A 20,411-nucleotide genomic window follows, 5' to 3' on the forward strand; every position below is an offset into this window, starting at 1 on the left:
CCAAAATAACCCCAAATAATCCCAGGAACCCCCAAAACCCCAAAATCTCCCCCAAAAATCCCCAAAAACCCCCAAAAATCCCCAAAAGTGTTCTGGGGTGATTTTGGGGTAATTCGGGGTGATTTTGGGTTATTTTGGGTTTATTTTGGATCATTTCAGTTTCTTTTGGGAATATTTGGGCTCATTTTGGGGTTTTTTGGGGTCGATTTTGGGTTAATTTTGGGTTCATTTTGGGCTCATTTTGGGATTATTTTGGGAGGATTTGGGGATTATTTTGGGGTTATTTTGGGGTTTTTATGGGTTCGTTTTGGGTTATTTTCGGCTCATTTTGGGATTAATCTGGGGTTATTTTGGGATTGTTTTGGGGTTAATTTGGGGTTATTTTGGGCTCACTTTGGGTTTATTTTGGGCCCATTTTGGGGTTAATTTGGGGTTATTTTGGGGCCATTTTGTGCTCATTTTGGGGTTATTTTGGAGTTAATTTGGGTTCATTTTGGGCTCATTTTGGGGTTAATTTGGGGTTATTTTGGGCCCATTTTGGGCTCCCTTTGGGGTTATTTTGGGCTCACTTTGGGGTTATTTTGAGTTAATTTTGGGGTTATTTTGAGTTAATTTTGGGGTTATTTTGGGTTCATTTTGGGTTCATTTTGGGGTTAATTTGGGCTCACTTTGGGGTTAATTTGGGATTATTTTTGAGTTAATTTGGGGTTATTTTGGGCCCATTTTGGGCTCATTTTGGTCTCATTTTGTGGTTATTTTGGGCTCACTTTGGGGTTAATTTGGGGTTATTTTGGGGTTAATTTGGGGTTATTTTGGGCTCATTTTGGGGTTAATTTGGGCTCACTTTGGGGTTAATTTGGGGTTATTTTGGGCCCATTTTGGGCCCATTTTGGGCTCACTTTGGGGTTAATTTGGGGTTATTTTGGGCCCATTTTGGGCCCATTTTGGGGTTAATTTGGGGTTAATTTGGGGTCATTTTGGGCCCATTTTGGGCCCATTTTGGGGTTAATTTGGGGTTATTTTGGGCCCATTTTGGGCCCATTTTGGGCCCATTTTGGGCTCATTTTGGGCCCATTTTGGGCCGATTTTGGGCCCATTTTGGGCCCATTTTGGGCCGCTTTCGGGCCGGCTCCGGGGTCCCCCCCTGACCCTCGCCCCTCCCCCCGCGGTTGGCAGCGGCCGGAGCCCCCCCCGCCCCTCCCCCATGCGGAGGGGGCGATGCGGCGCCCCTCCCCCCCCGCGCTGCCGCTGCTGCTGCTGCTCGTGGCCGCCAGAGGGAGCCCGGGCGCCGCCGCGGCCGCCGCGCTGCGCATGGGTGAGTTGGGGGGTTTTGGGGGGTTTTTTGGGGGGGTTTGGGGTCATTTTGGGTTTTTTTGGGTTTTTATGTTTTTTTAATCGGGGGTTCATGCGGTTATTTTGGGTTATTTTGGGTTATTTTGGGGTTTTTGGGGGGTTTGGGGGGTTTATGCGGCTCGTGGCCGCCAGAGGGAGCCCGTGCGCCGCGCTGCACATGGGTGAGTTTGGGGCGATTTGGGGTTTTTTGGGGCTTTTTGGGGTTTGGGGTCATTTTGGGTGTTTTTGGTTTTTTATGTTTTTTTAATGGGGGTTCATGCGGTTATTTTGGGTTATTTTGGGTTATTTTGGGTTATTTTGGGTTATTTTTGGGGTTTTTGGGGGGTTTGGGGGGGTTATGTGGCTCGTGGCCGCCAGAGGGAGCCCGTGCGCCGCGCTGCGCTTGGGTGAGTTTGGGGCGATTTGGGGTTTTTTGGGGGGATTTGAAATGGAATTTGCGGGTTTTTAATAGGATTTGGGGTTTTTTTTGGTGGGGTTTTGGGGTTTTCATGGCGGCTTTGCGGTTTTTTGTAGGATTTATGGGGGATTTGTGGGGTTTTATAGGGTTAATTTGGGATTTTTTTGGGGTTAGTTTGGGGTTTTGGTGGAGTTTTTGTGGGATTTATGTTTTTTTACTGGTTGTTTTGGGGGTAATTTTTGGGTAATTTTTTGGGGTTTTTTTGGGGGGATTTTTGGGGTTTTGGGGTTTTTTGGGGTGCCTGACCCGTTCCTGTCCCCCCCAGCCGCCATCCTGGACGAGCGGGGCGGCTGCGGGCGGGGGGAGGTCTCTATGGTATTTGGGGTTTTTGGGGTGGGTTTTTTTGGGTAATTTTGGGGTGTTTTTTTGGGTTTTTGGGTTTTTTGGGGTGCCTGACCCGTTCCTGTCCCCCCCAGCCGCCATCCTGGACGAGCGGGGCGGCTGCGGGCGGGGGGAGGTCTCGGTGGTATTTGGGGTTTTTGGGGTGGGTTTTTTTCGTTTTTTTGGGTAATTTTGGGGGTTTTTTGGGGGTAATTTTGGGGTTTTTTGGGGTGCCTGACCCGTTCCCGTCCCCCCCAGCCGCCATCCTGGACGAGCGGGGCGGCTGCGGGCGGGGGGGGGTCTCTGTGGTATTTGGGGTTTTTGGGGTGGGTTTTTTTGGTTTTTTGGGGTAATTTTGGGGTAATTTTGGGGTTTTTTGGGGTGCCTGACCCGTTCCCGTCCCCAGCCGCCATCCTGGACGAGCGGGGCGGCTGCGGGCGGGGGGGGTCTCTGTGGTATTTGGGTTTTTGGGGGATTTTGGGGTGGGTTTTTTTGGTTTTTTGGGTAATTTTGGGGTGTTTTTTTGGGTTTTTGGGTTTTTTGGGGTGCCTGACCCGTTCCCGTCCCCAGCCGCCATCCTGGACGAGCGGGGCGGCTGCGGCCGGGGGGGGTGTCTGTGGTATTTGGGTTTTTTGGGGTGGGTTTTTTTTGTTTTTTTGGGTAATTTTGGGGTGTTTTTTTGGGGTTTTGGGTTTTTTGGGGTGCCTGACCCGTTCCTGTCCCCCCCAGCCGCCATCCTGGACGAGCGGGGCGGCTGCGGGCGGGGGGATTTGGGGTTTTTGGGGGATTTTGGGGTGGGTTTTTTTGGTTTTTTGGGGTAATTTTGGGGTGTTTTTTTGGGTTTTGGGGTTTTTTGGGGTGCCTGACCCGTTCCTGTCCCCCCCAGCCGCCATCCTGGACGAGCGGGGCGGCTGCGGGCGGGGGGAGCGCCTGGCGCTGGCGCTGGCCCGGGAGCGCCTCAATGGCCCGGGCGGGGGGCGGCCCCCGGCGCGCCTGGAGCTGGAGGTGTTCGAGCTGGCCCGGGACAGCCAGTACGAGACCACGGACACCAGTACGGCCCGGGACAGACTGGGAGGGACTGGGAGGGACTGGGACAGACTGGGAGGGACTGGGAGGGACTGGGAGGGACAGACTGGGACAGCCAGTACGAGACCACGGACACCAGTACGGCCCGGGACAGACTGGGAGGGACTGGGACAGACTGGGACGGACTGGGACAGACTGGGACAGACTGGGACAGACTGGGAGGGACTGGGAGGGACTGGGAGGGACTGGGAGGGACAGACTGGGACAGCCAGTATGAGACCACGGACACCAGTACGGCCCGGGACAGACTGGGAGGGACTGGGAGGGACTGGGAGGGACTGGGAGGGACAGACTGGGACAGACTGGGACAGACTGGGAGGGACTGGGACAGACTGGGAGGGACTGGGACAGACTGGGAGGGACAGACTGGGACAGCCAGTATGAGACCACGGACACCAGTACGGCCCGGGACAGACTGGGACAGACTGGGACAGACTGGGACAGACTGGGAGGGACTGGGACAGACTGGGACAGACTGGGACAGACTGGGACAGACTGGGAGGGACTGGGACAGACTGGGGAGCTGGCCCGGGACAGCCAGTACGAGACCACGGACACCAGTACGGCCCGGGACAGACTGGGAGGGACTGGGAGGGACTGGGAGGGACAGACTGGGACAGACTGGGAGGGACTGGGACAGCCAGTACGAGACCACGGACACCAGTACGGCCCGGGACAGACTGGGAGGGACTGGGAGGGACTGGGACAGACTGGGAGGGACAGACTGGGACAGCCAGTACGAGACCACGGACACCAGTACGGCCCGGGACAGACTGGGAGGGACTGGGAGGGACTGGGACAGACTGGGAGGGACAGACTGGGACAGCCAGTACGAGACCACGGACACCAGTACGGACCGGGACAGACTGGGACAGACTGGGGCAAACTGGGAGGGACTGGGAGGGACTGGGACAAACTGGGACAGACTGGGAGGGACTGGGAGGGACTGGGAGGGACTGGGACAGACTGGGACAGCCAGTACGAGACCACGGACACCAGTACGGACCGGGCTAACTGGGACAGACTGGGACAAACTGGGAGGGACTGGGACAAACTGGGACAGACTGGGGCAAACTGGGACAGACTGGGAGGGACTGGGAGGGAACTGGGACAGACTGGGACAGACTGGGACAGACTGGGACAAAGTGGGACAAACCAGGACAAACTGGGACAAACTGGGACAAACTGGGAGGGACTGGGACAGACTGGGACGGACTGGGACGGACTGGGGGGAAACTGGGAGGGACTGGGGGGGCTGGGAGGGTTCGGGACTGGGATTGGGGGGGATTTGGGGGATTTGGGGTTCGGGGGGGGATTCAGGGTGGGATTTGGGGTTCCGGGGGTTTTGGGGTTCAGATTTGGGGTCCGGGGGGGTTTGGGGTCCCCCTGACGCCCCCTCCCCCGCAGTGTGCCAGATCCTGCCCAAGGGGGGTCAGGGATGAATTTGGGGGGATTTGGGGGGATTTGGGGCTCGGGGGGGTTCAGGGGGGTTTTGGGGTTCAGATTTGGGGTCCGGGGGGGTTTGGGGGTCCCCCTGACGCCCCCTCCCCCGCAGTGTGCCAGATCCTGCCCAAGGGGGTGGTCTCGGTGCTGGGTCCGGCCGCCAGCCCGGCCGCCGCGGCCACCGTGAGCCACATCTGCGGCGAGAAGGAGGTGAGCCCCAAAATCCCCAAAATACCCCAAAAACACCCCAAAAACACCCCAAAAAACCCCACCGTGAGCCACATCTGCGGCGAGAAGGAGGTGAGCCCCAAAATCCCCAAAATACCCCAAAATCACCCCAAAAACACCCCAAAAACACCCCAAAAACACCCCAAAAATACCCCAAAAAACCCCACCGTGAGCCACATCTGCGGCGAGAAGGAGGTGAGCCCCAAAATCCCCAAAATACCCCAAAATCACCCCAAAAATACCCCAAAACCAACCCCAAAATACCCAAAAATCACCCCAAAAATCACCCCCAAAACAACCCCAAAATCACCCCAAAATCACCCCAAAAATACCCCAAAATCACCCCAAAATCACCCCCAAACTGACCTGGGACCCCCAAAACCCAGCCAGGATCCCCCAGACTCAAATCCCCCAAAACCCCAAAATGTCCCCAAAATGTCCCAAATGTCCAAAATGTCCCCAAAATGTCCCAAATGTCCCCAAAATGTCCCAAATGTCCCCAAAATGTCCCAAATGTCCTTTTAGGGTGGATTTTGGGGCTGATTTTGGGGTGGATTTTGGGGTTTTGGGGTGGATTTTCGGGGTGGATTTTGGGGCCAATTTTGGGGTTTTGGGGAATGTTTTGGTGCTGATTTTGGGGTGGATTTTGGGGTTTTAGGGATGATTTTGGGGCCGATTTGGGGCCCAATTTTGGGGCCGATTTTGGGGTGGATTTTGGGGTTTTGTGGCTGATTTTGGGGCTGATTTTGGTGTGGATTTTGGGGCCAATTTTGGGGTTTTAGGGCCAATTTTGGGGCTGATTTCAGGGGTGGGTTTTGGGGTTTTGGGGATGATTTTGGGTCTGATTTTGGGTCTGATTTTGGGTCTGATTTTGGGGCTGATTTTGGGGTGGATTTTGAGGTTTTGGGGCCAATTTTGGGGCCGATTTCGGGGAGGACTTTGGGCTTTTGGGGCTGATTTTGGGGCCGATTTTGGGGCCGATTTTGGGGTGGATTTTGGGGTTTTAGGGCTGATTTTGGGGCTGATTTCGGGGAGGACTTTGGGCTTTTGGGGCTGATTTTTGGGCCGATTTTGGGGCCGATTTTGGGGTGGATTTTGGGTCTGATTTTGGTCTTTTGGGGCTGATTTTGGGACCGATTTCGGGGTGAATTTTGGGGTGGATTTTGGGGTTTTAGGGATGATATTGGGGCTGATTTTGAGGTTTTGGGGCCAATTTTGGGGCTGATTTCGGGGAGGACTTTGGGCTTTTGGGGCTGATTTTTGGGCCGATTTTGGGGCCGAATTTGGGGTGGATTTTGGGGTTTTAGGGCCGATTTTGGGGTGAATTTCAGGGTGGGTTTTGGGCTTTTAGGGCCAGTTTTGGGGCTGATTTTGGGGTGGATTTTGGGGTTTTGTGGCTGATTTTGTGGCTGATTTTGGGGTGAATTTTGGGGAGGACTTTGGGGTTTTAGGGCTGATTTTGGGGCCGATTTTGGGGTGAATTTTGGGGTGGATTTTGGGGTTTTGGGGCTGATTTTGGGGCTGATTTTGGGGCTGATTTTGGGGCTGATTTTGTGGCTGATTTTGTGGCCGATTTTGGGGCCAATTTTGGGGCCGATTTCGGGGAGGACTTTGGGGTTTTGTGGCTGATTTAGGGACCGATTTTGGGGTGGATTTTGGGGTTTTAGGGATGATTTTGGGGTGAATTTCAGGGTGGGTTTTGGGCTTTTAGGGCCAATTTTGGGGCTGATTTTGGGGTGGATTTTGGGGTTTTGGGGCTGAATTTGGGTCTGATTTTGGGGCCGATTTCGGGGTGAATTTTGGGGTGGATTTTGGGGTTTTGGGGCTGAATTTGGGGCCGATTTCGGGGTGGGTTTTGGGGCCAATTTTGGTCTTTTGTGGCTGATTTTGTGGCTGATTTTGGGGTGAATTTTTGGCTTTTAGGGCCGATGAATTCGGGGTGGCTTTGCGCCTCCCCAACATCCCCAATCCCCCAAATACCCCAAACCCCCCAAATCCCCCAAACCCCCAAATACCCCAAACCCCCGAAATGTCCCGAAATCCCCCGAAATCCCCCAAACCCCCCAAATCCCCCAAACCCCCGAAATGTCCCAAAATCGCCCGAAATCGCCCCAAAACCGCCCGCAGATCCCGCACATCCGCGTGGGCCCCGAGGAGGCGCCGCGGCCGCCGCTGCTGCGCCTGGCGGCGCTGAGCCTCCACCCCAGCGACGAGGACGTGAGCCGGGCGCTGGGCGGGCTCCTGCGCAGCCTGCGGGCGCCGCCGGCCTCGCTGATCTGCGCCCGCCCCGAGTGTGAGTTATCGATCACCTATTGGTTATTGATCAGCTATCGATCGGGTATTGATTGGGGTTTAGGAGGGTTGATCGGGGTTCCTCGGGCGCTGGGCGGGCTCCTGCGCAGCCTGCGGGCGCCGCCGGCCTCGCTGATCTGCGCCCGCCCCGAGTGTGAGTTATCGATCACCTATTGGTTATTGATCAGCTATCGATCGGGTATTGATTGGGGTTTAGGGGGCTCAGCGGGGTTCCTCGGGCGCTGGGCGGGCTCCTGCGCAGCCTGCGGGCGCCGCCGGCCTCGCTGATCTGCGCCCGCCCCGAGTGTGAGTTATCGATCACCTATTGGTTATTGATCAGCTATCGATCGGGTATTGATTGGGGTTTAGGGGGCTCAGCGGGGTTCCTCGGGCGCTGGGCGGGCTCCTGCGCAGCCTGCGGGCGCCGCCGGCCTCGCTGATCTGCGCCCGGCCCGAGTGTGAGTTATCGATCACCTATTGGTTATTGATCAGCTATCGATCGGGTATTGATTGGGGTTTAGGGGGCTCAGCGGGGTTCCTCGGGCGCTGGGCGGGCTCCTGCGCAGACTGCGGGCGCCGCCGGCCTCGCTGATCTGCGCCCGCCCCGAGTGTGAGTTATCGATCACCTATTGGTTATTGATCAGCTATCGATCGGGTATCGATTGGGGTTTAGGGGGCTCAGCGGGGTTCCTCGGGCGCTGGGCGGGCTCCTGCGCAGCCTGCGGGCGCCGCCGGCCTCGCTGATCTGCGCCCGCCCCGAGTGTGAGTTATCGATCACCTATTGGTTATTGATCAGCTATCGATCGGGTATCGATTGGGGTTTAGGAGGGTTGATCGGGGTTCCTCGGGCGCTGGGCGGGCTCCTGCGCAGCCTGCGGGCGCCGCCGGCCTCGCTGATCTGCGCCCGCCCCGAGTGTGAGTTATCGATCACCTATTGGTTATTGATCAGCTATCGATCGGGTATCGATTGGGGTTTAGGGGGCTCAGCGGGGTTCCTCGGGCGCTGGGCGGGCTCCTGCGCAGCCTGCGGGCGCCGCCGGCCTCGCTGATCTGCGCCCGCCCCGAGTGTGAGTTATCGATCACCTATTGGTTATTGATCAGCTATCGATCGGGTATCGATTGGGGTTTAGGAGGGTTGATCGGGGTTCCTCGGGCGCTGGGCGGGCTCCTGCGCAGCCTGCGGGCGCCGCCGGCCTCGCTGATCTGCGCCCGGCCCGAGTGTGAGTTATCAATCACCTATTGGTTATTGATCAGCTATCGATCGGGTATCGATTGGGGTTTAGGGGGCTCAGCGGGGTTCCTCGGGCGCTGGGCGGGCTCCTGCGCAGCCTGCGGGCGCCGCCGGCCTCGCTGATCTGCGCCCGCCCCGAGTGTGAGTTATCGATCACCTATTGGTTATTGATCAGCTATCGATCGGGTATCGATTGGGGTTTAGGGGGCTCAGCGGGGTTCCTCGGGCGCTGGGCGGGCTCCTGCGCAGCCTGCGGGCGCCGCCGGCCTCGCTGATCTGCGCCCGCCCCGAGTGTGAGTTATCGATCACCTATTGGTTATTGATCAGCTATCGATCGGGTATCGATTGGGGTTTAGGGGGCTCAGCGGGGTTCCTCGGGCGCTGGGCGGGCTCCTGCGCAGCCTGCGGGCGCCGCCGGCCTCGCTGATCTGCGCCCGCCCCGAGTGTGAGTTATCGATCACCTATTGGTTATTGATTATTGATCAGTTTTTGATTATTGATTGGGAGTTTATTGGGGATTTCTTGGGGATTTACCGGGGCTGATTTTGGGATTTTTGGGGCAGATTTTGGGCGGATTCTGGTGCTGATTTCAGGGCAGGTTTTTGGGCCAATTTTGAGGGTTTTGGGGCAGATTTTGTGGCCAGTTTTGGGGCTGATTTTGATGCTGTATTTGGGGTGTTTTGGGCTGATTTTGGGCAGATTTTTGGGATTTTTTTGGGTTAATTTCGGGTGATTTTGGGTCTCAGGCCTGCTGTGGCTGGAGGAGCTGGTGTGGCAGTTCCTCATCTCCTGCCAGTCCCTTTTGGGGCAGATTTTGGGGCAGGTTTCGATGCTGATTTTGGGGCAGGTTTGGGCTATTTCGGGGCAGATTTTTGGGGTTTTTTTGGGCTGATTTCGGCCGATTTCGGGTCTCAGGCCTGCTGCGGCTGGAGGAGCTGGTGCGGCAGTTCCTGATCTCCCACGAGTCCCTTTTGGGACAGATTTTGGGGCAGATTTTGGGGCAGGTTTCGATGCTGATTTTGGGGCAGGTTTTGGGTTAATTTTGGGCAGATTTTCGGGGTTTTTTTGGGCTGATTTTGGCCGATTTCGGGTCTCAGGCCTGCTGCGGCTGGAGGAGCTGGTGCGGCAGTTCCTCATCTCCCGCGAGTCCCTTTTGGGATTTTGGGGCAGATTTTGGGGCAGGTTTCAGGGATTTTTGTGGCTGATTTTGGGCCGATTTTTGGGCTGATTTTTGGTTTTTTTTGGGCTGATTTCGGCCGATTTCGGGTCTCAGGCCTGCTGCGGCTGGAGGAGCTGGTGCGGCAGTTCCTGATCTCCCGCGAGTCCCTTTTGGGATTTTGGGGCAGATTTTGGGGCAGGTTTCAGGGATTTTTGTGGCTGATTTTGGGCCGATTTTTGGGCTGATTTTTGGGGTTTTTTTGGGCTGATTTCGGGTGATTTCGGGTCTCAGGCCTGCTGCGGCTGGAGGAGCTGGTGCGGCAGTTCCTCATCTCCCGCGAGTCCCTTTTGGGACAGATTTTGGGGCAGGTTTCGATGCTGATTTTGGGGCAAGTTTGGGCTATTTTGGCGCTGATTTTCGGGTTTTTTTTGGGCTGATTTTGGGTGATTTCGGGTCTCAGGCCTGCTGCGGCTGGAGGAGCTGGTGCGGCAGTTCCTCATCTCCCTCGAGTCCCTTTTGGGGCGGATTTTGGGGCAGGTTTCGATGCTGATTTTGGGGCAGGTTTGGGCTATTTCGGGGCTGATTTTTGGGGTTTTTTTGGGCTGATTTCGGCCGATTTCGGGTCTCAGGCCTGCTGCGGCTGGAGGAGCTGGTGCGGCAGTTCCTGATCTCCCGCGAGTCCCTTTTGGGGTTTTGGGTCGGATTTTGGGGCAGGTTTGGATGCTGATTTTGGGGCAGGTTTGGGCTATTTCGGGGCAGATTTTCGGGGTTTTTTTGGGCTGATTTCGGGTGATTTCGGGTCTCAGGCCTGCTGCGGCTGGAGGAGCTGGTGCGGCAGTTCCTCATCTCCCGCGAGTCCCTTTTGGGGCAGATTTTGGGGGAGGTTTGGATGCTGATTTTGGGGCAGGTTTGGGCTATTTTGGGGCTGATTTTCGGGGTTTTTTTGGGCTGATTTCGGGTGATTTCGGGTCTCAGGCCTGCTGCGGCTGGAGGAGCTGGTGCGGCAGTTCCTCATCTCCTGCCAGTCCCTTTTGGGATTTTGGGGCAGATTTTGGGGCAGGTTTCGATGCTGATTTTAGGGCAGGTTTTGGGTTAATTTTGGGCAGATTTTTGGGCAGATTTTGGGTTAATTTCGGCCGATTTCGGGTCTCAGGCCTGCTGCGGCTGGAGGAGCTGGTGCGGCAGTTCCTCATCTCCCGCGAGTCCCTTTTGGGACAGATTTTGGGGCAGGTTTCGATGCTGATTTTGGGGCAGGTTTGGGCTATTTCGGGGCAGATTTTTGGGATTTTTTTGGGTTAATTTCGGGTGATTTCGGGTCTCAGGCCTGCTGCGGCTGGAGGAGCTGGTGCGGCAGTTCCTCATCTCCCTCGAGTCCCTTTTGGGGCAGATTTTGGGGCAGGTTTCGATGCTGATTTTGGGGCAGGTTTTGGGTTAATTTTGGGCAGATTTTCGGGCAGATTTTGGGTTAATTTTGGCCGATTTCGGGTCTCAGGCCTGCTGCGGCTGGAGGAGCTGGTGCGGCAGTTCCTCATCTCCCGCGAGTCGCTCTCGGTGCGCGTGCTGGACGCGGAGCAGGACCCGACGCCGCTGCTGAAGGAAATCCGCGACGACAAAGTGCCGACCATCGTCATCGACGGCAGCGCCGCCACCGCCGCGCTCGTGCTCGCCAAGGTCCGCGGCGCTTTCGGGGGAATTCCGGAAATTTTGGGCGATTTGGGGAGGTTTTGGGGGATTCGTGGTCATTTTGGGGAGGTTTCGTGGTGATTTGCGGGGTTTCGGGGACGGTTTTTGGATGATTTTTTGGGAGCTCTGGGGTGGTTTTGTTGCGGCTTTTGGGAGGTCTGGGTGGTTTTTGGGAATTTTGGGGAGGTTTTGGGGAGATTTTTGGGTTATTTTTGGGAATTTTGGGGAGGTTTTTGGGAATTTTGGGGAGGTTTTGGGGAATTTTGAGGTGATTTTTGGGAATTTTGGGGAGGTTTTTGGGAATTTTGGGGAGGTTTTGGGGAGATTTTTGGGTTATTTTTGGGAATTTTGGGGAGGTTTTTGGGAATTTTGGGGAGGTTTTGGGGAATTTTGGGGAGGTTTTGGGGAGATTTTTGGGTTATTTTTGGGAATTTTGGGGAGGTTTTTGGGAATTTTGGGGTGGTTTTTGGGGAGATTTTGGGGTGGTTTTGGGGAATTTTGGGGTGGTTTTTGGGGATTTTGGGGTGGTTTTGGGAATTTTGGGGTGATTTTTGGGAATTTTGGGGTGGTTTTTGGGAATTTTGGGGTGGTTTTTGGGAATTTTGGGGAGGTTTTTGGGAATTTTGGGGTGGTTTTTGGGAATTTTGGGGTGGTTTTTGGGGATTTTGGGGAGGTTTTGGGGAATTTTGGGGTGGTTTTGGGGAATTTTGGGGTGGTTTTTGGGAATTTTGGGGTGATTTTTGGGAATTTTGGGGTGGTTTTTGGGAATTTTGGGGTGGTTTTTGGGAATTTTGGGGTGATTTTTGGGGATTTTGGGGTGGTTTTTGGGAATTTTGGGGTGTTTTTTGGGAATTTTGGGGTGATTTTTGGGGATTTTGGGGTGGTTTTTGGGAATTTTGGGGTGGTTTTTGGGAATTTTGGGGTGATTTTTGGGGATTTTGGGGTGGTTTTTGGGATTTTGGGGAGGTTTTGGGGAATTTTGGGGTGGTTTTTGGGGATTTTGGGGTGGTTTTTGGGGATTTTGGGGTGGTTTTTGGGAATTTTGGGGTGGTTTTTGGGGATTTTGGGGAGGTTTTTGGGAATTTTGGGGTGATTTTTGGGAATTTTGGGGTGGTTTTTGGGAATTTTGGGGTGATTTTTGGGAATTTTGGGGAGGTTTTGGGGAATTTTGGGGAGGTTTTGGGGAATTTTGGGGAATTTTGGGGTGATTTTTGGGAATTTTGGGGTGGTTTTTGAGAATTTTGGGGTGATTTTTGGGAATTTTGGGGTGGTTTTTGGGGAATTTTGGGGAGGTTTTGGGGAGATTTTTGGGCAATTTTGGTTGATTTGGGGAGTTTTGGGGAGATTTTGGGGGATTTTTTAGGAGATTTTAGAGTGACCTTTTGGGATATTTTGGGGGGATTTTGGGTAATTTTGGTTGATTTGGGGAGTTTTGGGGAGGTTTTGGGGAGATTTTCAGGCATTTTTTGGGAGATTTTGGAGTGGCCTTTTGGGATGTTTTGGGGCGATTTTGGGGAATTTTGGGGTTTTTTTGGGGAGACTCTGGGGTGATTTTTTTGGGGGGCATTTTGGGACATTTCGGGGTGAATTTTTGGGCGGTTTTGGTGTGATTTTTTGGGCTGTTTTGGTTTGATTTTTTTGGGGGATTTTGGGAGGAGTTGGGGGGTTTTTGGGGTGATTTTTTTGGCTGATTTTTTGGGGGGAATTTTGGGAGATTTTTGAGTGATTTTTGGGGGAATTTTGGGGAATTTTGGGGGTTTTTTTGGGAGATTTTTGGGTGATTTTTTTTGGGGAATTTTGGGACATTTTGGGGTGATTTTTTTGGTGGTTTTTGTGTGATTTTTTGGGGTGATTTTTTGGGGGGATTTTGGGAGATTTTTGAGTGATTTTTTGGGGGAATTTTGGGGAATTTTGAGGGGTTTTTTTGGGAGATTTTGGGTAATTTTTTGGGGGAGGTTGGGGGAATTTTTGGGTTAATTTTTGCGGGGATTTTGGGGTAATTTTTGGGCAGATTTTGGGAGATTTTGGGGTGATTTTTGGGGGACATTTTTGTGGATTTTGGGGTGATGTTTTGGGGGATTTGGGGGTGATTTTGGGGGGATTTTGGGGGATTTTGGGGTGATTTTTGGGGGACATTTTAGTGGATTTTGGGGTGATGTTTTGGGGGATGTGGGGGTGATTTTGGGGGGATTTTGGGGGATTTTGGGGTGATATTTTGGGGAGATTTTAGTGGATTTTGGGGTTATATTTTGGGGGATGTGGGGGTGATTTTGGGGTGATTTTGGGGGATTTTGGGGTGATATTTTGGGGGATTTGGGGGGGTCAGACCCACCCTGGTGCCCCCCAGGCCTCGGAGCTGGGGATGACGTCGACGTTCTACAAATACATCCTGACCACCATGGTGAGTGACCCCTGACCCCCGAGTGACCCCTGACCCCTGAGTGACCCTGAGTGACCCTGAGTGACCCTGAGTGACCCCTGAGTGACCCCTGACCCCTGAGTGACCCCTGAGTGACCCCTGACCCCTGAGTGACCCTGAGTGACTCCGAGTGACCCCTGAGTGACCCCTGAGTGACCCTAAGTGACCACTGACCCCTGAGTGACCCCTGACCCCCGAGTGACCCTGAGTGACCCTAAGTGACCACTGACCCCTGAGTGACCCCACTGACCACACGGTGACCCCACTGTCCCCAATTTACCCCCAGTGACCAAATGACCCCAAATGTCCCAAAATGACCCAAAATGACCCAAAATGATCCAAAATGACCCAAAATGACCCAAATTCCCCCGAAATGCCGGCAGGACTTCCCGCTGCTGCGGCTGGACGCGCTGCCGGCCGCCCCGGCCACCGTGACCCCAAAATGACCCAAAATGGCCCCAAATGTCCCAAAATGACCCAAAATCACCCAAAATGACCCCAAAATGACCCAAAATGACCCCAAATGACCCCAAATGACCCCAAATGACCCAAAATGATCCAAAGTTACCCCAAAACACCCGCAGGACTTCCCGCTGCTGCGGCTGGACGCGCTGCCGGCCGCCCCGGCCACCGTTTTGGGCTTCTCCATGTTCAACACGAGCCATCGCTTCTACCCCGAGTTCGTGCGCAGCCTCAACATGTCCTGGCGGGAGAGCTGCGAGCTGGGGCCCTACCCCGGCCCCGCGGTGAGCGCGACCCCAAAATACCCAAAAGTACCCAAAAATACCCCAAAATACCCAAAAAACCCGGGGGGACCCAAAAATCCCGGGGGAATTGGGGAATCTGGGGCAGGACACAGAAATCCCCCGGGGGAACCCAAAAAACCCCAAGAGGAACCCGGCCCCGCGGTGAGCACGACCCCAAAATACCCAAAAGTACCCAAAAATACCCAAAAATACCCAAAAACCCCGGGGGGGACCCAAAATACCCAAAAATCCCCAGGGGGAGCCCAAAAATCCCGGGGGGAACCCAAAAAACCCCAAGAGGAACCCGGCCCTGCGGTGAACACAACCCCAAAATATCCAAAAATCTCAGGGGGACCCAAAAATATCCAAAAACCCTGCGGGGGACCCAAAAATCTGTGAGGGGACACAAAAATACCCAAAAATACCCAAAAATACCCAAAAATACCCAAAAAACCCGGGGGGACCCAAAAATCCAGGGGGAATTGGGGAATCTGGGGCAGGACACAGAAATCCCCCGGGGGAACCCAAAAAACCCCAAGAGGATCCCGACCCCGCAGTGAGCGCGACCCCAAAATACCCAAAAACCCCAGGCGGGACCCAAAAATACCCAAAAATCCCCAGGGGGAACCTAAAATACTCAAAAACCCCGGGGGGGACCCAAAATACCCCAAAATCCCCAGGGGGAGCCCAAAAATCCCGGGGGGAACCCAAAAAACCCCAAGAGGAACCCGGCCCTGCGGTGAGCGCGACCCCAAAATACCCAAAAATACCCAAAAATACCCAAAAATACCCCAAAATACCCAAAAATCCCCAGGGGGAGCCCAAAATACCCAAAAACCCTGGGGGGGACCCAAAAATCTGGGAGGGGACACAAAAATACCCAAAAACTCCTGGGGGGGGACCCAAAATCCTCAAAAATCCCGGGGGGAACCCAAAAATCCCAAAAAATCCAGGGGGGACACCAAAAAAGACCCCAAAAACCTTGGAAGAAACTTTAGAAAAAAACGAGAAAAAAACTGACCAAAAAATGACAAAAAAATTGACAAAAAAAAGACAAAAAAATTGACAAAAAAAAGACAAAAAAATGATGAAAAATGGACAAAAAGTGACCAAAAAATGACAAAAAATTGACAAAAAATTGACAAAAAATGACAAAAAAAAATGACAAAAAAAAGACAAAAAAATTGACAAAAAAAAAGACAAAAAAATGATGAAAAATGGACAAAGAGTGACAAAAAATGACAAAAAAATTGACAAAAAATTGCCAAAAAATGACCAAAAAATTGACAAAAAAAAGACTAAAAAATTGACAAAAAAAAAGACCAAAAAATGATAAAAAATGGACAAAGAGTGACAAAAAATGACCAAAAAATTGACAAAAAATTGCCAAAAAATGACAAAAAAATGGACAAAAAAATGACAAAAAAATTGACAAAAAATTGCCAAAAAATGACCAAAAAATTGACAAAAAATTGCCAAAAAATGACAAAAAAATGGAGAAAAAAAGACAAAAAGTGGTAAAAAGTTGAGAAAAGTGTCCCCGGTGGCGCAGCTGTCGGCCGCGCTGCTGTTCGATGCCGTGCACGTGGTGGTGGAATGGACAAAAAGTGACAAAAAATGACAAAAAAATTGACAAAAAAAAAGACAAAAAATGGTAAAAAATGGACAAAGAGTGACAAAAAATGATAAAAAAATTGACAAAAAATGGACAAAAAAAAAAGATAAAAAATTGACAAAAAAAAAGACCAAAAAATGATAAAAAATGGATGAAGAGTGACAAAAAATGACAAAAAATTGACAAAAAATTGACAAAAAATTTCCAAAAAATTGACAAAAAAATGACAAAAAAATTGACAAAAAAAAGACAAAAAATGATAAAAAATGGACGAAGAGTGACAAAAAATGACAAAAAATTTGGAAAAAATTGACAAAAAAAAGACCAAAAAAATGATAAAAAATGGACGAAGAGTGACAAAAAAAAGGCCAAAAAATTGACAAAAAAAAAGACAAAAAAATGATAAAATATGGATGAAGAGTGACAAAAAATGACCAAAAAATTGACAAAAAATTGCCAAAAAAATGACAAAAAAATGGACAAAAAAATGACAAAAAAATTGACAAAAAATTGCCAAAAAATGACCAAAAAATTGACAAAAAATTGCCAAAAAAATGACAAAAAAATGGAGAAAAAAAGACAAAAAGTGGTAAAAAGTTGAGAAAAGTGTCCCCGGTGGCGCAGCTGTCGGCCGCGCTGCTGTTCGACGCCGTGCACGTGGTGGTGGAATGGACAAAAAGTGATAAAAAGTGACAAAAAAATTGACAAAAAAAAAGACAAAAAATGGTAAAAAATGGACAAAGAGTGACAAAAAATGATAAAAAAATTGACAAAAAATGGACAAAAAAAAAAAGATAAAAAATTGACAAAAAAAAAGACCAAAAAATGATAAAAAATGGATGAAGAGTGACAAAAAATGACAAAAAATTGACAAAAAATTTCCAAAAAATGACAAAAAAATTGACAAAAAAATGACAAAAAAATTGACAAAAAAAAGACAAAAAATGATAAAAAATGGACAAAGAGTGACAAAAAATGACCAAAAAATTGACAAAAAATGACCAAAAAATTGACAAAAAAAGACCAAAAAATGATAAAAAATGGATGAAGAATGACAAAAAATGACCAAAAAATTGACAAAAAAAAAAAGACAAAAAAAAAGATAAAAAAATGATAAAAAATGGACAAAGAGTGACAAAAAATTGACAAAAAAATTGACAAAAAATGGACAAAAAAAAAGATAAAAAATTGACAAAAAAAAGACAAAAAATGATAAAAAATGGACGAAGAGTGACAAAAAATGACAAAAAAATTGACAAAAAATTGCCAAAAAATGACAAAAAAATGGACAAAAAAATGACAAAAAATGACCAAAAAATTGACAAAAAATGACAAAAAAATTGACAAAAAATTGCCAAAAAATGACAAAAAAATGGACAAAAAAAGACAAAAAGTGGTAAAAAGTTGAGAAAAGGTGTCCCCGGTGGCGCAGCTGTCGGCCGCGCTGCTCTTCGACGCCGTGCACGTGGTGGTGGAATGGACAAAAAGTGACAAAAAATGACAAAAAAATAGACAAAGAATGGACAAAAAATGACAAAAAATGGACAAAGAGTGACAAAAAATGATAAAAGAATTGACAAAAAATGGACAAAAAAAAAGATAAAAAATTGACAAAAAAAAGGACAAAAAATGATAAAAAATGGACAAAGAGTGACAAAAAATGACAAAAAAATTGGAAAAAAATGACAAAAAAATTTACAAAAAAAAAGACCAAAAAAATGATAAAAAATGGACAGAGTGACAAAAAATGACAAAAAAATTGACAAAAAAAAGACTAAAAAATTGACAAAAAAAAAAGACCAAAAAAATGATAAAAAATGGACGAAGAGTGACAAAAAATGACCAAAAAATTGACAAAAAAAAAAGACTAAAAAATTGACAAAAAAAAGACCAAAAAAATGACAAAAAATGGACGAAGAGTGACAAAAAATGACCAAAAAATTGACAAAAAATTGCCAAAAAAATGACAAAAAAATGGACAAAAAAATGACAAAAAAATTGACAAAAAATTGCCAAAAAATGACAAAAAAATGGACTAATAAATGACAAAAAGTGGTAAAAAGTTGAGAAAAGGTGTCCCCGGTGGCGCAGCTGTCGGCCGCGCTGCTCTTCGACGCCGTGCACGTGGTGGTGGAATGGACAAAAAGTGACAAAAAATGACCAAAAAATTGAGAAAAAATTGCCAAAAAATGACAAAAAACTTGCCAAAAAATGACAAAAAATTGACAAAAAATTGCCAAAAAATGACCAAAAAATGGACAAAAAAAGGCAAAAAGTGGTAAAAAGTTGAGAAAAGTGTCCCCGGTGGCGCAGCTGTCGGCCGCGCTGCTCTTCGACGCCGTGCACGTGGTGGTGGGCGCCGTGCGGGAGCTGAACCGCAGCCAGGAGATCGGCGGGCGGCCGCTGGCCTGCGCCGCGCCCGGCATCTGGCCCCACGGCACCAGCCTGATGAACTACCTGCGCATGGTGAGCAAAAGCCAAAAAACAGCCCGAAAACGGCCAAAAAACAGCCAAAAACAGCCGGGAAATACCCAAAAAACAGCCCGGAAACGGCCAAAAAACAGCCAAAAAACAGCCGGGAAATACCCAAAAAACAGCCCGAAAACGGCCAAAAAACAGCCGGAAAAACAGCCCGGAAAACAGCCAAAAAACAGCCTGAAAACGGCCAAAAAACAGCCAAAAAACAGCCGGGAAATACCCAAAAAACAGCCTGAAAACGGCCAAAAAACAGCCAAAAAACAGCCCGGAAAATACCCAAAAAACAGCCAAAAAACAGCCCGGAAAATACACAAAAAACAGCCTGGAAACACCCAAAAAACAGCCAAAAAACAGCCCGGAAAATACACAAAACCAGCCTGAAAACACCCAAAAAACAGCCCGGAAAATACCCAAAAAACAGCCCGGGAAATACCCAAAAACCAGCCCGGAAACGGCCAAAAAACAGCCAAAAAACAGCCCGGAAAATACACAAAACCAGCCTCAAAACAGCCAAAAAACAGCCTGGAAAATACACAAAAAACAGCCTGGAAAATACACAAAAAACAGCCTGGAAACGGCCAAAAAACAGCCAAAAAACAGCCGGGAAATACCCAAAAAACAGCCCGAAAACGGCCAAAAAACAGCCAAAAAACAGCCAAAAAACAGCCCAGAAAATACACAAAAAACAGCCAAAAAACAGCCAAAAAACAGCCCGGAAAATACCCAAAAAACAGCCCGAAAACGGCCAAAAAACAGCCAAAAAACAGCCAAAAAAAAGCCCAGAAAATACACAAAAAACAGCCCGAAAACGGCCAAAAAACAGCCCGGAAAATACCCAAAAAACAGCCCGGAAAATACCCAAAAAACAGCCAAAAAACAGCCCGGGAAATACCCAAAAACAGCCTGAAAACGGCCAAAAAACAGCCAAAAAACAGCCCGGAAAATACCCAAAAAACAGCCAAAAAACAGCCCGGAAAATACACAAAAAACAGCCTGGAAACACCCAAAAAACAGCCAAAAAACAGCCCGGAAAATACACAAAACCAGCCTGAAAACACCCAAAAAACAGCCCGGAAACGGCCAAAAAACAGCCCGGAAAATACCCAAAAAACAGCCCGGGAAATACCCAAAAAACAGCCCGAAAACAGCCAAAAAACAGCCCAGGAAATACACAAAAAACAGCCAAAAAACAGCCCGGGAAATACCCAAAACCAGCCTGAAAACACCCAAAAAACAGCCCGGAAACGGCCAAAAAACAGCCAAAAAACAGCCAAAAAACAGCCCAGGAAATACCCAAAACCACCCTGAAAACACCCAAAAAACAGCCCGGAAAATATACTAAAAACAGCCCGGAAACGGCCAAAAACCAGCCAAAAAACAGCCCGGAAAATACCCAAAACCAGCCTGAAAAACCAAAAAACAGCCAAAAAAACAAAAAACAGCATGAAAAACAAAAAAAAAACCAGCCAAAAAACCCAAAAAACAACCCAAAAAAACCAAAAAACAGCCAAAAAAACCAAAAACAGCCGGAAAAACAAAAAAACAGCATGAAAAAAAAAACAGCAAAAAACCCCAAAAAACAGCCCGAAAAAACAAAAAACAGCCCGAAAAAACAGCACGAAACAGGCTGAAAAAACGAAAAACAGCCGGAAAAACAAAAAACAGCATGAAAAACAAAAAACAGCCAAAAAAACTAAAAACCAGCCCAAAAAACAAAAAACAGACCGAAAACGGCCGAAAAACAGCCAAAAAACAGCCCGGAAAATACCCAAAACCAGCCTGAAAACACCCAAAAAACAGCCTGGAAAATACACAAAAAACAGCCCGGAAACGGCCAAAAAACAGCCAAAAAACAGCCCAAAACAGGCCAAAAATTGCCCAGAAAAATCAAAATATCAGC

General features: G+C 49.5%; 1 protein-coding gene across 1 annotated transcript in view; it reads left to right on the plus strand.

Moving 5' to 3' along the window:
* The first annotated feature begins 1,218 nt into the window (after positions 1 to 1,218).
* LOC110482496 (glutamate receptor ionotropic, kainate 5) overlaps positions 1,219 to 20,411 on the plus strand; it is a 39,625-nt gene continuing 20,432 nt past the window's right edge. The window contains exons 1-8 of the mRNA XM_077789784.1: positions 1,219 to 1,315; positions 3,018 to 3,182; positions 4,773 to 4,870; positions 7,016 to 7,181; positions 11,063 to 11,241; positions 13,601 to 13,654; positions 14,257 to 14,418; positions 18,347 to 18,499. Of these exons, the coding sequence (XP_077645910.1) occupies positions 1,219 to 1,315; positions 3,018 to 3,182; positions 4,773 to 4,870; positions 7,016 to 7,181; positions 11,063 to 11,241; positions 13,601 to 13,654; positions 14,257 to 14,418; positions 18,347 to 18,499 (1,074 nt within the window). The remainder of the gene's footprint in view (positions 1,316 to 3,017; positions 3,183 to 4,772; positions 4,871 to 7,015; positions 7,182 to 11,062; positions 11,242 to 13,600; positions 13,655 to 14,256; positions 14,419 to 18,346; positions 18,500 to 20,411) is intronic.

Source organism: Lonchura striata, chromosome 37, assembly GCF_046129695.1.
Source record: "Lonchura striata isolate bLonStr1 chromosome 37, bLonStr1.mat, whole genome shotgun sequence".
Taxonomy (NCBI): Eukaryota; Metazoa; Chordata; class Aves; order Passeriformes; family Estrildidae; genus Lonchura; species Lonchura striata.